The sequence below is a fragment of the Bufo gargarizans genome, chromosome 11, assembly GCF_014858855.1.
Source record: "Bufo gargarizans isolate SCDJY-AF-19 chromosome 11, ASM1485885v1, whole genome shotgun sequence".
NCBI lineage: Eukaryota > Metazoa > Chordata > Amphibia > Anura > Bufonidae > Bufo > Bufo gargarizans.
Window position 1 is genome coordinate 72,728,905 of NC_058090.1, and position 14,910 is coordinate 72,743,814.

A 14,910-nucleotide genomic window follows, 5' to 3' on the forward strand; every position below is an offset into this window, starting at 1 on the left:
TTTGTGTATATTCCTTATCACACGATTTAATTTCAGAGGTACTCGCTGTTCAGTTGGTTCTCTGCGAGGTATTTAGGTATAAAGCGTGACCACACTAAACATCAGTGTGGGTCTTTTCGCTTATCCCTGTTTCCGGCCTTTCTTATTGAGTATCGCCTCTAGTTCAGTGTGAACAATTTTTCGATCCACGTTCGGCATCCCTCGTGTTGTCGACTCCTCCTTCGATTAATCACGTGGTGAGAGTCGACCAACTGAGAGTCCTTTTTTTTCCCCTGCTTGCCGGCTAAGCGGGGATTTCAAATTTTAGATGTCGAATCAGCTGATTAAATGTTGTTTTCGTAGATTTTTCTCTAGCGCATACCAAGTATAGATATCCCGAAGCCAAAGTTCCTCCCAGATGCGTTTCGAAGTCCTTCTTCCTCAGTAAGATACCTTCAATCAGAGTTTACCTATTGCATGGATTATCTGCACAATTGCATTGAATTCCATCTCAACATATACCATTGAGTGTAATTATTGCAATATGTATCAATTTTTATTTTTTATATTTTAATTGTTTTTATTTCTGCGATTTATTTTAATTATTCTTGTGAATAAAACCCTATATTTTGCTTCATCACTCCAGATGTCCGAGTGCCTATCCAATCTTAACTTTTCTGCTAAGTGATTAAAAAGTTGTACCCAAAAAAACTGCAGCTTGGCCTGTAAAAAAAAAACAAGCCCTAACATAGCTCTGGAGATGGATTTATAAAAATGTTATGGCAGGCAGAAAATGGCAAGATTATTTTTTATTCTATTAATATTTATTAAAATCGCAAAACCTAAAAAGCACATGAATGTTGTATCACCGCAATTGTAATTACCAGCAGAATAACATTTTTAGCGTATAGTGTTAGTTGTAAAAAAAAAAATAATAATAATTTGCATAATGTGGTTTTTATTTTATTTATTTATTTTTTTCAATATCACTGCTCATTTTTTCTCCCATAGTCTAGTACAATATAAGGTAAATTAAATGATTAGAACAAAAATACAACTTGTCCTCAAAAAAAATAAAAAATAAAAATAAGCCCTCGTATGGGTACGTGAATGGAAAACAAAAACTGGCCTATTCCTTAAGGGTCAAGCCCACCGATTTTTCGCTTATGGAGAGATATAAGGAAAAGGGTCATTTGAATGCACTGCATTTTTGGGTAAATTAAATTTGGAGGAAGTGGGGAAAGTTCCAGACACAGACCACTGGATGAGAATGGGGTTAATAAGGGTTGAGCACTTTTTCAGAGATGGTAATTTTAGTATGGTAAGTTTTGAGAATTTTACAATGGAAGGTGGGGGTTAATATATGTCCACTGTGGTATCTGGGGATAATGAGTCCCATCAGCGTGACCACTAGGGCTGCAGCAAATGATTATTTTAGCAATCGAGTATTCTACCGATTATTTTTACGATTTAGTACTCTAATGAGAAAAAATGAATTAATAGACAGTTTTCCTTTAAAAAACTCAACAGACCCCCTACCATCAGTCCCCAACACCCTTCATTCCCCCCTGTAGAATCAGCCTAAGTGCATCAGTTCCCCCCAGTGTCATCAGCTGCGTTCCCCCGGTACCATCAGCTCCACTACCCACCAGTGCCATCAGCTTTCCCCCCGTGCCACCAGCTCTGTTCCCCCAGTGCCTTCAGCTGTCCCCCACCTCAGTGCCTTCAGCTCCGTTCCCCCAGTGCCTTCAGCTGTCCCCCACCTCAGTGCCTTCAGCTCCACGCCATCCATTGCCATGTTCCCCACTCCCCCAGTGACTCCATGCCATGTGATGTCCCCAACTGCCATCAGCTCAGCCTCTCCATGCCACGTCCCCCACTGCCATCAGATCAGCCCCTCCATGCCATGTCCCCCACTATCTGCCCCTCCATGCCATCCATTGCCATGTCCCCCACTCCCCCAATATCTCCATGCCATGTGATGTCCCTCACTGCCATCAGATCAGCCCCTACATGCCATGTCTCCCACTAACCTAGTGCCATCAGATCAGCCCCTCGATGCCATGTCCCCCACTCCCCCAGTGCTATCTGCCCCTCCATGCCATCCATTTCCATGTCCCCCTCCCCCAGTGCCTCCATGCCATCCATTGCCATGTTCCCCTCCTCCAGTGCCGCCATGCCATCCATTGCCATGTCCCCCTCCACCAGTGCCTCCATGCTATCCATTGCCATCTGTCCCCCTCCCCCAGTGCCTCCATGCCATCCACCATGTCCCCCACTCCCCCAGATTAGCCCCTCCATGCCATCCATTGCCATGTCCTCTTCCCCCAGTAGCTCCATTACCATCTGTCCCCCTCCCCCAGTGTCTCCATGACACCCACCATGTCCCCCATTCCCCCAGTGCCATCAGATCAGCCCCTCCATGCCATGTCCCCCAGCGCCATCAGCCCTTCTATGCCATCCATGTCCCGTCTCCCACTCCCCCAGCGCCTCCATGCCATTTTCATCCATGTCCACCAGCGTCATCAGGCCCCTGCTAACTTACACTTACCTTTCCTGGCAGTGCGCTGACATGGAGTACGCAGGAGACGGACCACATCTTCTTCCGGCTGACGATGTGTGCACGTAAGGCCCTGACCCTGCCAGCACGGTGCGGACAGGAGGCCACAGAGCGGTGAGTGAGAGGCTTCTCTTCACTCGCGCTCCGTGGTCACATGATTTAAACGAATCCTCGATGCAGGGAAACTGTATCGAGGAGTTTTTTTTGCATCTTTTACATCAATGAATCGTTTAGGCCGTAGTGACCACAGAAAGGGTTTGGGTACATTCACACAATGGATTTTCAAAAACTGCCTCAAAGAATTAGCATGGAATCTACACATATTTTTAAGCTTTTTTTGGTGTTTTGCGCTATTTGTGGTGTATAGTTTATTTCACAACTGCACTTTCTGTTCGCAGTTTCGGGTGCAAATTGTGTTTTGTGTTTTTTTTACCACTAATACTAATAATTAATACAATAATAATGAATACAGTTTATTTTAATGGGAGATTTAGCATAAATTCTGCACCAAGGTAGTACATGCTGCTTTTTTTATGGGGCAGAAAACAAGAGCAAGTGCTGCTTCTCATTGAAATACGTAGGAAGCTGCCGATTCGGACACGGAAGGTGCAACAAAATCAGCATAACAAACCTCAGTGTGAACAGGCCCCTAGAGTTCAAGATTCACAATTTATTTTGCATGGGGTAAATCTGACATTAAAATTTAGACTTCACAAAGATGATGGGAGATCAGTCGACTGCGCTCAGTGAGATTAGTACAGACAGATTACTAATAGTCAGAAAATGGACACCTAAGGGAATGACGTTAAACATTGGCTTCTTACTTGTAGGGCAGTTTTGTCTGCCTTTAACAGTGCAGGAACATTGGTCGCACTAGATGGGATTGTCCTCATTTCTATAGGCTCCTGTCCACATTCCCAGTTCCTCACTCCCTCTGATCCGTGCATACCAGTACGCTAAATAATCTGGAACCACAATATAGAAGGAAAACGATCTCTTCTTACCTGTAGCCAGCAAAGCTTTCCATGTCGAGACACATTCAGAGCAACAGTCGCTAAACCCAGTACTTTTTGATTCTGGAGATGCCTAATCTGACAAAAAAGTAAACTTTAAATCAATACAATTCATTTGATTTTCATCAACAGCCACAGTTCTGTATAGTTTAAGAAAGTAGAAACCACTTTGCTTTTCTACTGGTACCAGTTGTACGTTATTGTATGTGGAATGGGAGGCGTTGCTTTTATGTAGATGTCAAACCAGGGGAAGGTATATGTAAGGGGAATGACCATGTGGCTTTCTCTATTGTATGTGCTTTGCTTTGGTATAACTTTGTCCCTCAGGCTGTTCTATGCAGTCATCTCCTCTTGAGCTTTAGCATAAAAACACGTTTTTTCACCTGCCGCTTTGCGCATATTTACAAGCCTGACAATCAACCTCATGGATTCTTTAAATATGCCCTCTCAGCTTAGGGTACTTTCACACTAGCGTTTTTCCTTTCCGGCACTGAGTTCCGTCAAAAGGGCTCAATGCCGGAAAATAATTGATCACTTTTATCCCCATGCAGTGATGGTCAGTTTGCAGTGTTCGCCAGCGAACACATGCGGGCTGCCATCTTTAGTAAGGTAGACTCACCCGTCCGGCGATGCACAGGTAAGCCCTTACCTGTGCCGGGAGCCGGTCTGAGATCAAATGCAGTCACTGGGAGCAGGCAGTTCCTAGAACAGCCCGATGAAGGCCCCCGGCGGCTGTTCTCAGAACTGCCTGCTCCCGGTGACTGCATTTGATTTCAGACCGGCTCCCAGCACAGGCACAGGTAAGGGCTTACCTGTGCATCGCCGGACGGGTGAGTCTACCTTACTAAAGATGGCAGCCCGCATGTGTTCGCTGGTGAACATTGCGAACTGACCATCACTGTCCCCATGCATTCTGAATGGAGAGCAATCCGTTCAGGAGGCATCAGTCGTTTTGACTGATCAGGCAAAAGATAAAACTACAGCATGCTACGGTTTTATCTCTGGCACAAAAAACTGAAGACTTGCCGGAATGCCGGATCCGGCATTTTCTTTTTCCATAGGAATGTATTAGTGAAATAAATAAATGCCGGGTCCGTTTTGCCGGATGACACCGGAAAGACAGATTCGGCATTTCAATGCATTTTTCTGACTGATCAGGCATTTTTAAGACTGATCCTGATCAGTCTTACAAATGCCATCAGTTGGCATACGTTTTGCCGGATCTGCTTGCCGGATCACTCTGCTGCAAGTGTGAAAGTAGCCTAAGTCCTCTTTCACACTTGCGTTGTCCGGATCCGGCGTGTACTCCACTTGCCGGAATTACACGCCGGATCCGGAAAAACGCAAGTGTACTGAAAGCATTTGAAGACGGATCCGTCTTCAAAATGCATTCAGTGTTACTATGGCAGCCAGGACGCTATTAAAGTCCTGGTTGCCATAGTAGTAGTGGGGAGCGGTATACTTACAGTCCGCGCGGCTCCCGGGGCGCTCCAGAATGACGTCATCCATGCGCCTGGGGCGCCCTGACGTCACTCTGAAGCGCCCCGGGAGCCGCAGGAACGGTAAGTATGTTGCTCCCTCGCTCCCCACTACACTTTACCATGGCTGCCAGAAACTTTAGCGTCCCGGCAGCCATGGTAACCATTCAGAAAAAGCTAAACGTCGGATCCGGCAATGCGCCGAAACGACGTTTAGCTTAAGGCCGGATCCGGATCAATGCCTTTCAATGGGCATTAATTCCGGATCCGGCCTTGCGGCAAGTCTTCAGGATTTTTGGCCGGAGCAAAAAGCGCAGCATGCTGCGGTATGTTCTCCGGCCAAAAAACGTTCCGGTCCGGAACTGAAGACATCCTGATGCATCCTGAACGGATTTCTCGCCATTCAGAATGCATTAGGATAAAACTGATCAGGATTCTTCCGGCATAGAGCCCCGACGACAGAACTCTATGCCGGAAGAAAAGAACGCAAGTGTGAAAGTAGCCTTAGCTGAACATTAGGCTGACAGACTGCAAAAAGTACTGGTGAATACAGACAACCACAGCCATACTGTATCAGGAGCTTTACACTTGCTGTCTAGCTATTGAGTCAAGAAATAAAAATATAATTAAAAAGAGAGAGTGCCCGATATATCTGTAACGTCAGCAGAGATAGAGCTATGGAGATCAGCAGTATGGATCCACAGTGCGTGTTCATTAGCAGCGGCAGCTCAGCCAATCAGACCATAGGATCCCCTAGTAAATCTCAGCCTCACTTCGGTATTCTGGTCCATCCCGTCTGTGTGATGTCACTAGTCCTGAGCCAATCTAAGCCAAACTGACTTTGATCCGAATTTCAGGAAAAATTTGATTTGCTGCGAGGCCGAATTCCCTTGCGCTTCATTGTAACAAATCTATTTTTCCTGAAGAAAAAAAAACCAAAAAAACACTCACCTCATCCATTTGCGCGTAAAGAGTCTGTTGCGGCCATCTTGATTGCAGAAACTGCGCAAACTCTTGTGCGGGCTGACCTATGACGTAATCGTGCTGGCCAGGTGCGGTGACGTCATCAGTGAGGAGAGCATTTTAATTTTTTTTTTTTTTGCCTGATTAACTCCGAAAGGCGTAAATTGTAGCCTCAGATGCCGCAATCAGCAATGAACGCGGCATCTGAGGGATTCAATGACGTGTTGCCGGAACCTCTGTATTTTGGATATGTTTACCTGTGGCCGGAGTTTTACACCTCATCTATGGACTGAGACATTTATAGTTAGAGATAGGAGAGGGTATGGATCTCAATCTGCAGTCTGGTCAGAAAGCTCAACGCAATTAATCTTACTTTAAAGGTAAGAATGAATTTGGAAGCAAGAAAGATGAACTCATATGTTGACTTAGCTACTCATGATATGCTACCACTAGAGGGAACACTTTGAGAAAACTTACAGCGCATGAACTTTATTTAACGCTAAGACAGGAATATGTTACTATTTCAAGAAACTTCATACTCAACATTCTCTAGAAGAATCACAAAGCTTCCAACATCTTCATTCTAAATGATACAGCTTTGTATGGAAAACTTGTCCAAAACAGCATCAAGAATCACACAATTATAGAAAATAATAGTAATATATATATATATATATATATATATATATATATATATATATATATATATACATACACACACACACACACACATACACTGTAGGACTACCCCTAGTAATAGATATATACTGCAGGGCTGCCTCCAGTAATAGCTATGCACTACAGGATACCCTAGTAATATATATACTGCAGGACTAGCCCTAGTAATAGATGTACAGTATACTGCCCGACTACCCGTCCTCATGCACAATACGGTGTCCGTTCTGCGGTCCGCAAACTGCGGCTCCTCAAAATATAGATGCCGTCAAAACAAGAATAGGATATGTTCTATAATTTGTGAACGGACATACGGATGCATACAGCACATGTTTGTCTGTTCCGCAAATTATATAACGTCCTATTCTGGTCTTCAAAATGCAGATCACTGACCCACTGAAGCACACAGACGGTATCTGTATTCTGCAGATTTGCTGTTTGTGGACCACAAAATGGATGCAGTCATTTGTATAATGCCTAATGCATATATCCTGCAGGACTACTTCTAGTAATAGATAAACATACTGCAGGACTACCCCTAGTAACAGATAAACATACTGCAGGACTACTCCTAGTAATGGATAAACATACTGCAGGACTACTCCTAGTAATGGATAAACATACTGCAGGACTACACCTGGTAATAGATATATACTACAGGACTACCCCTGGTAATAGATAAATATACTGCAGGACTACCCCTGGTAATAGATAAATATACTGCAGGACTACCCTTAGTAATAGATACATATACTGCGGGACTACCCCTGGTAATGGATAAATATACGGCAGGACTACCCCTAGTAATAGATAAACATACTGCAGGACTACTCCTAGTAATGGATAAACATACTGCAGGACTACACCTGGTAATAGATACATACTGCAGGACTACACCTAGTAATAGATAAACATACTGCAGGACTACCCCTAGTAATGGATAAACATACTGCAGGACTACCCCTAGTAACAGATATATACTGCAGGACTACCCCTAGTAACAAATATATACTGCAGGACTACCCCTAGTAACAGATATATACTGCAGGACTAGCCCTATTAATAGATAAATATAATGCAGGACTACCCCTGGTAATAGATAAATACACTGCAGGACTAGCCCTAGTAACAGATATATACTGCAGGACTACCTCTAGTTACAGCCGCCCGGCCTGCCTGCTAGCTGCTAGTGCTTACTACAGGAGCGTGACATGTACCCCCTCACTAGGAATCTGTGGATGGGATAATGATGTGGGGGGGGGGGGGGGTGTCTGTGGATGGCATTATGATCGGGGGGATCTGTGGATGACACATATAGCAGTGTCATCCACAGATCCCCCCCCCATCATAATGCCATCCAAAGATCCCCCCCACCATCATAATGCCATCCACAGATCCCCCCACCATCATAATGCCATCCACAGACCCCCCCCATCATAATGCCATCCACAGCCCCCCCCATAACAGTGCCATCCACAAATCCCCCACCCCATTACAGTGCATCATCCACAGATCCCTCATAATAGTGTCCTGCACAGACCGCCATTAGTTCAAACCCACCAAAAGCACCCCTTTTGGTTAAAAATATATTTTTTCTTATTTTACCCCTGAAATACCTAGATGCATCTTATGGGCCAGTGCGTCTTATAGGGCGAAAAATACAGTAAACGTTTGGTCAAATTAAATCCAAGAAAAACAACAGTAGAACTCAGGGCTATGTTTAATAGTGAAAGTAAGAGCATTTCCACACGCACAATGCGAAGAGAACTCAAGGGATTGGGACTGAACAGCTGTGTAGCCGTAAGAAAACCACTAATCAGTCAAAGCAGAAAAAAAGGCTTCAATTTGCTAGGGAGCATAAAGATTGGACTCTGGAGCAATGGAAGAAGGTCATGTGGTCTGATGAGCCCAGATTTACCCTGTTCCAGAGTTATGGGTGCATCAGGGTAAGAAGAGAGGCAGATGAAGTGATGCCCCCATCATGCCTAGTGCCTACTGTACAAGCCTGTGGGGGCAGTGCTATGATCTGAGGTTGCTGTAGTTGGTCAGGTCTAGGTTCAGCAACAGTAAATGCTCCAAGAATGAGGCCAGCATATTCCAAGATGAATGACCAGGTTATTCCATCAATGGATTTGTTCTTCCCTGATGGCACGGGCATATTCAAAGATGACAATGCCAGGATTAATCGGGCTCAAATTGTGAAAGAGTGGTTCAGGGAGCATGAGACATCATTTTCACACATTGATTGGCCACCACAGAGTCCAGACCTTAACCCCATTGAGAATCTTTGGGATGTGCTGGAGAAGACTTTGCGCAGCAGTCAGACTCTACCATCCTCAATGCAATCTCTTGGTGAAAAATGAATGCAACACTGGATGGAAATAAATCTTGTGACGTTGCAGAAGCTTATCGAAATAATGCCACAGCGAACGCGTGCCGTAATCAAAGCTAAAGGCAGTCCAATGAAATATTAGAGTGTGTGACCTTTTTTTTGGGTGGTGATTTTTTTTTTTTTTTTGGACAGGCAGTGTATATATACACATCTATCCTCTGCCCTCCTGTCTCCCTGATATTTTTTTTAACATTTTTTCTGTATGTCAAATGAATGTCGTGTAATACAGAAAAATAAGCATGAAGAATATGACGAATGGTATACAAGAACATAAGAACGGAAGTTCTTCTTATTGTCAAGATTCTTCGTCCACCACCAAATGCGGAATCAGTAGTGCTGTCAGTTGGATAAGTAAAAAAATAAATAAAATTGAGATGATATGAGAAGAAAAGATAAGGGAGGAGAGTAGGTAAAAGGCAGGAGGGATAGGGATATAGCATATCATAAGATCTTGTATGGTGATGTACAAACATAACACTGCATAAGAGTCCAATCAGGAATCATGTCTGATCTTGTGGTGGGGCAAACGAAAGAACCCGGTCAGCTGCCTAATGGTACGTTCAGCTATCAGGCTGTCTCTCCTAATGTGTCAGCAATTAACTGTCACATCGGCCATCTTTTTAGGAATTTCTCATGTGTCCTCTCTGGTTCGCCACCCATTCCTGAAATGAAAGAGGTTGAGTATATAGCCAGTGCAGGGGAATCAATGGCTTTGCAGTCGCAATAAAATGCGCAATAAGATTATTTTTGGAGGGGGAGTAACATTTGCTAGGTCTAGCTAGAGAGTCACCAGAACCGATCCTTCTAATGACATCTTACATTTTTTCCCAAAATGTGGAGATCAAAGGATAAGTCCACCACACGTGCAAGAGGGAGCCCACATCATCCACACACTACCAGCATCTCTTCACGTTTGATAGCCCCCTGACATACAAAAGTGCGGGGGTCATGTACCACCTGGTGAGGAGTTTGTAGTGCTTTTCTTGGAGGCGCACATACAGTGAAAAGCCATGTGCTGTCTGAAGGCTCTGCCGAGGTTACGATGAGATTGAGCCCCCTCTCCCTGCTATGACCAAGGCTGACCGTGAATAATCCTTTTATCCCCGATGCCCTTAATCACTAACTGGCTGCCGGGAAATACATGAGAGTGGGCAGTAAGCACTCACTATTGAGAAGAAGGAGAGACAGGGAAAAGCGGATTTATAACATATAATGTACCCATAATACCTGTCTCTCCTCCTCAATAGCAAGAACTTACTGCTGACTCATGTATTTCCCCGGCGGCTGGTTTCCTGCGTGCCAGGGATACTAAAAGATTATTCACTCTCAGCGCTGGCCACGCTGATCAGTGTCGAAATAGTAAAGACAGGAAGACCGAGTATATAAATAGAGTATATAGCACAGATGTTTATGTGTGTGTAGGAGGGAGCAGGGAGGGAAAAAGAATTGACCCCAGCCGTCGTCACAGTAAAGATGGATATGCCTTTGCAATGCTCATTTAGAGGGGAAAAACTTTTGAGCAATTTTTCACATACAAAAATAAAAAAACAATAAAGAACATTAGGAAAACATTTCCTATCCCTGACTATACACATTTAGAACAAAAAAATAAATGGTAGTTACACTTCAACACACAGTGATGCTTAAAAAAGGGGGTTATTTAACATGAAGGTAACATTTGAAGTCAGTTTTCCTTGAGTCTGTGTTTGCACTAAGTTTATCAAATCATGCAATGCTCTTTTGTGTAGAAATGGTACTCCAGTTTTCTACGCCACCGCCCGACAGCGATAAATCTGGAGTAAAACTAATTAAAACAGTCAACCACGCCCACTTTTCCACCCATTTTTCAAATATGAAGTGATGTAAAAATTAAAACATTGCAAAATATTTGCACAAGTGACCTAAAAAAAAAATCTAAATGCCCTATTTTGTGACATTTTGAAGACAGATTCTCAAGTGAAGGGCTTGCTAAATTCGCCCAAAGTTTCTATAGCACTACATACGGATTACTGCCTGTACGAATATCTGTGCACAAAAAAATAATATATATATATATATATATATATATATATATATATATATATATATATAAATAAAATCACCAGGATCAGCCATAAATATCCAATAGGTGCGGGTTGGGTTCCAACTCTATGATCAGCATCTATCTTGAGAATGGGCATCCTGTCTCCTGCTGTGGGCACGCATTCTTATTCAGTTATTTTGTGCCGCCATCTACCTCTATTGACAGCAGAAGGACGGGAAGGCACAGGAAGTCTGTTCCTGAGACACATACATGTCATAAAGACATGCCATAATTGGAATATCACCATATCTACTAACAGATATGAATTTAGGTAAATAGGCTATGAACAATTGTATCTAAAAATAAAATAAAACCAGACAAAAAAAAAAAAAGGGAAATTTTGCAAAAAATTCTATCAATGTCGGCATGTAATTTAAACGGTTTGGTTCACTCTCAGGGGTCTTTTGGGCAGAGCTTCCAATCCCCCCCCCCCCCCCCCACCCGCCCCAGAGTGGCTCGACCTGAGAGAGAATCATACTTACTTGATCCCCGCAGCTGGATTCTGGTTTCTTCTCCCTCCCCCACCACTGTTTTTCTCTGGTCTTCTCAAGTCAACATCAGCCAATGACTGGCTGCAGTGGTGACATGTCCCTTATGCGTCACGTCTCCCATGCATCATGTCACTGGGTCACATGTCACCACTGCTGCCAGTTATTGGCTTCAGAGGCCATAAGGCATGTAAAACCGGATCTTGACATGGAGAGACCGGATGTCTGTAGTGGCAGCAGAGGAGCTGGAACCCAGCAGCAAGGAACAGGTCATTTAAAAAATAACAGTATGCATTTACTTACTGCTGGTCCAAACGATGGTTGGAACTGGTCTATCACAATATAATTTATGTCTTGATCGGCACCTGCAATAATAAAATACTCAATTTTTATAAAATATCAAAAACATGGTGCAATTTTTACATGCCTCAGCACTCGAGGTCTACCACTTTGGGGCACATTCATTAAGACCAGCGTTTTAGACACCTGTCTTAATTAGGCTCTGAGCCGGCGGTGGATCCGCCAAAGTTATGTAGAGGCGCTGGCCCATCCACAGCAACCCCACAGCAGCACCATCGATCAGATCAGAAATCTAAAGAAATCAATAAGACCAGGCACTCAAATATGGGGGGTAAAATGAGAGAACTATTTAACAGGAGATTAACTCCCTCAATGGCAGTAAATATAAAATCAATACGATAAAATCATATATACACAACAACGCATTGGTAACAGCAGCAATCGGTACAGTGTATCAGACCGAGTTAATGTTCATCAGCAATGCGAGTGTGTAAAACGCAGATATAAAGTGCGAATGTGAAGAAACCGCAATTCCTACTTGCAATAGATGTTGCGCTTTCAAATAATCGTAGGATCGCATATGACTCCAATGGGATAATAAGTCTTATGTATCGCTCTTATCAACGGAGCATGGGCAAGTATTGCCAGTCCTTTATGGAAAGTCACAAAGACACAGTGCAATAGGCGTCCCACCTATTCATACCACTGCGTTGATTTTACCTGGCTGGTGTCCTCTCGTCCTTATCCGAACTTAAAATATTCGCCGTGAACCAGACGCCACCTGGATATCTGTTCACCTGGCTCCTTTATACTTCGTATTATTGGAGCGGCTTACGTGGGGATTCCCCCAGTGTTCGTCGGTCTTAGGGTCCATTCACACGTCCGTTGTTTCTTTCCTGATCTGTTCCGTTTTTTGCGGAACAGATCTGTACCCATTCATTTTCAATGGGTCCTGAAAAAAAAAAATCAGACATTGTGCTGTCCGATTTTTTTCAGGACCCATTGAAAATGAATAGGTACAGATCTGTTCCGCAAAAAACGGAACAGATCAGGAAAGAAACAACGGACGTGTGAATGGACCCTTAGACACAGCCGTTTGGTTCCAAAGTCCAGGGGAACTACTGTCCCAGCATGCCAGTACAAGGTATAGACCATACGCGTTTCGGGGTTACTTGGATGACCCCTTCCTCAGTGGTAACCATGAAGTGTTTCCCCATATCCTTTTATATGAAATCATGGTGAAAGTCAAAGTCCGGACAGGAATCTCATCATCCCAGGGAGACATGGAAAACCCGGATTTCCCAATAGTATAATTTTTATGCGGTTTTCTCTTATGCTTTTCTTTTTTAGAAATTGAGTTTTTTGCACCATTGCTGCTTAAATGCAATATAAATAACATTCAATATAAAATTGGTTAAAATAGATTAAAAATAAACCAATATTTCATAATAAAACCCAGCAACCTCCATAATGTTGAATATCATTGTCAATCCAACATGGGCATCAATTCACTAATAATATTCATATCCTGCAACCTATATGGTATGCAGAATTACATGCCCATGCAGATCAGAAAACTGGTGATGCTGGCAAAAGTAGGCTCTTCTGAAGAGGAGCATTTTGTGACTGAGTTCCCAATCCACGCGACTAATAATAACACTTTATAAATGTGGTATTGCTGTAATCGTACTGACCTGCAGACAGAAGCTACCATGTCATTTTTACTGCACCGTAAACACTTTAATAACGCAACCAATAAGACAATGGAACAATTGTATTTAAATCTAGAAATTTCTAAGTTGCCGTACCTGAAGAGTCAATGCTTTGTTTCAGCCTTTGAAGAGTTGTTGCATCAATCTCTTCATGTTTAACACCAGGCTGTGACAGCGTGTTACCACTGCTAACAAATCATAAGAAAATATTCAAAAATGAGACTCCTTGGTCCCTGGTACATTTTAAAGGGGTTTTGCCGGGATTTTAATATTGACGACCTATCCTCAGGTTTAGATCGGCAGAAATCCGGCAATCGGCTGGTCGAACAGAAGGCCACGTGCCGCCATCCTTTCATTACCTGAGGATAGGTCATCAATATTAAAATCCCGGAAAACCACTCTAATGGTGACAAAATAACAAGCTTCAAAGACTACTCAGGTCTCCTGAACAGGCATAGTATAACAGTATCTGAAGGCACATATTTAAACTGAAAAGTACACAGGAATAGTAGGATGAGTCTCTGTTCTTATCTGGTGAACACAGTGGTTAGAGGAGTAGACTACCAGAATAGTTGTATCTGGCATAGCCGGACATTGCCAGATCCCCATTCATTATAATGGAAACCATGGTTTCCCAGTGTAAAAGCCAGCTTTCTGCCACAGTAATAATTTTTTGGGGGCAGGGATAGTGAAGAGAGATCCCGGCCATGTCCAGCTATGCCGGACACAATAATTCTGGTAATCTGCTCCCCTGCTGGAACAGACTACTGAAACACAGTGCAACAGATGTGAACCTACCGTAAATTAGACATAAGATGTGAAGCACAGCAATAAGAGTAGAGGAGGAAACAAACTGTTGCAGCAGTATATTACTGTAGCAGTTATAGATGAGAAGCGTGAAAGTATTTTGACCACTTAATGTGATGAACCCAAGAAGTTTGAAGGACACATTACTTAAGTCTTCGTCAGCACAAGCTCCAGTAGAGAAACAGTCTCCAAGAGTTTACTGAATCCGGCATGGCCGGATACCGCCAGCTTTTCGGCACAAATTCCAGCTGTTGGACAGAGAATTACTGCTAGATACAGCTGGCATCTGTTCTGGAATGCCTCCCGATCCCATTATAGAATCCAGCAGTGGGGCGGTATTGGAGGGATGAAAGGGACTGGAACGTTTTCAGTTGTTGTTCAGAATCGGTATAAATGATTATAATCATCAATAAAACAATAGTAAGCTAAAGGCTTGATGGGGCAGGAGGACAGAAAGTCA

The 14,910-nt window shown here is 43.4% G+C and overlaps 1 protein-coding gene across 3 annotated transcripts in view; it reads right to left on the reverse strand.

The window, feature by feature from the left end:
• The window catches only part of EXD1 (exonuclease 3'-5' domain containing 1), an 82,295-nt gene that overhangs the window by 35,301 nt on the left and 32,084 nt on the right, over positions 1–14,910 (reverse strand). The window contains exons 5-7 of one of the 3 annotated variants that reach the window (XM_044272392.1): positions 13,740–13,828; positions 11,935–11,996; positions 3,544–3,630 (exon numbers count right to left, since the gene is read on the reverse strand). In XM_044272392.1, coding sequence (XP_044128327.1) covers positions 3,544–3,630; positions 11,935–11,996; positions 13,740–13,828 — 238 coding nt within the window. Of the gene's footprint in view, positions 1–3,543; positions 3,631–11,934; positions 11,997–13,739; positions 13,832–14,910 lie in introns of all 3 variants that reach the window. The other 2 variants (XM_044272391.1, XM_044272393.1) reach the window with 2 other exon arrangements.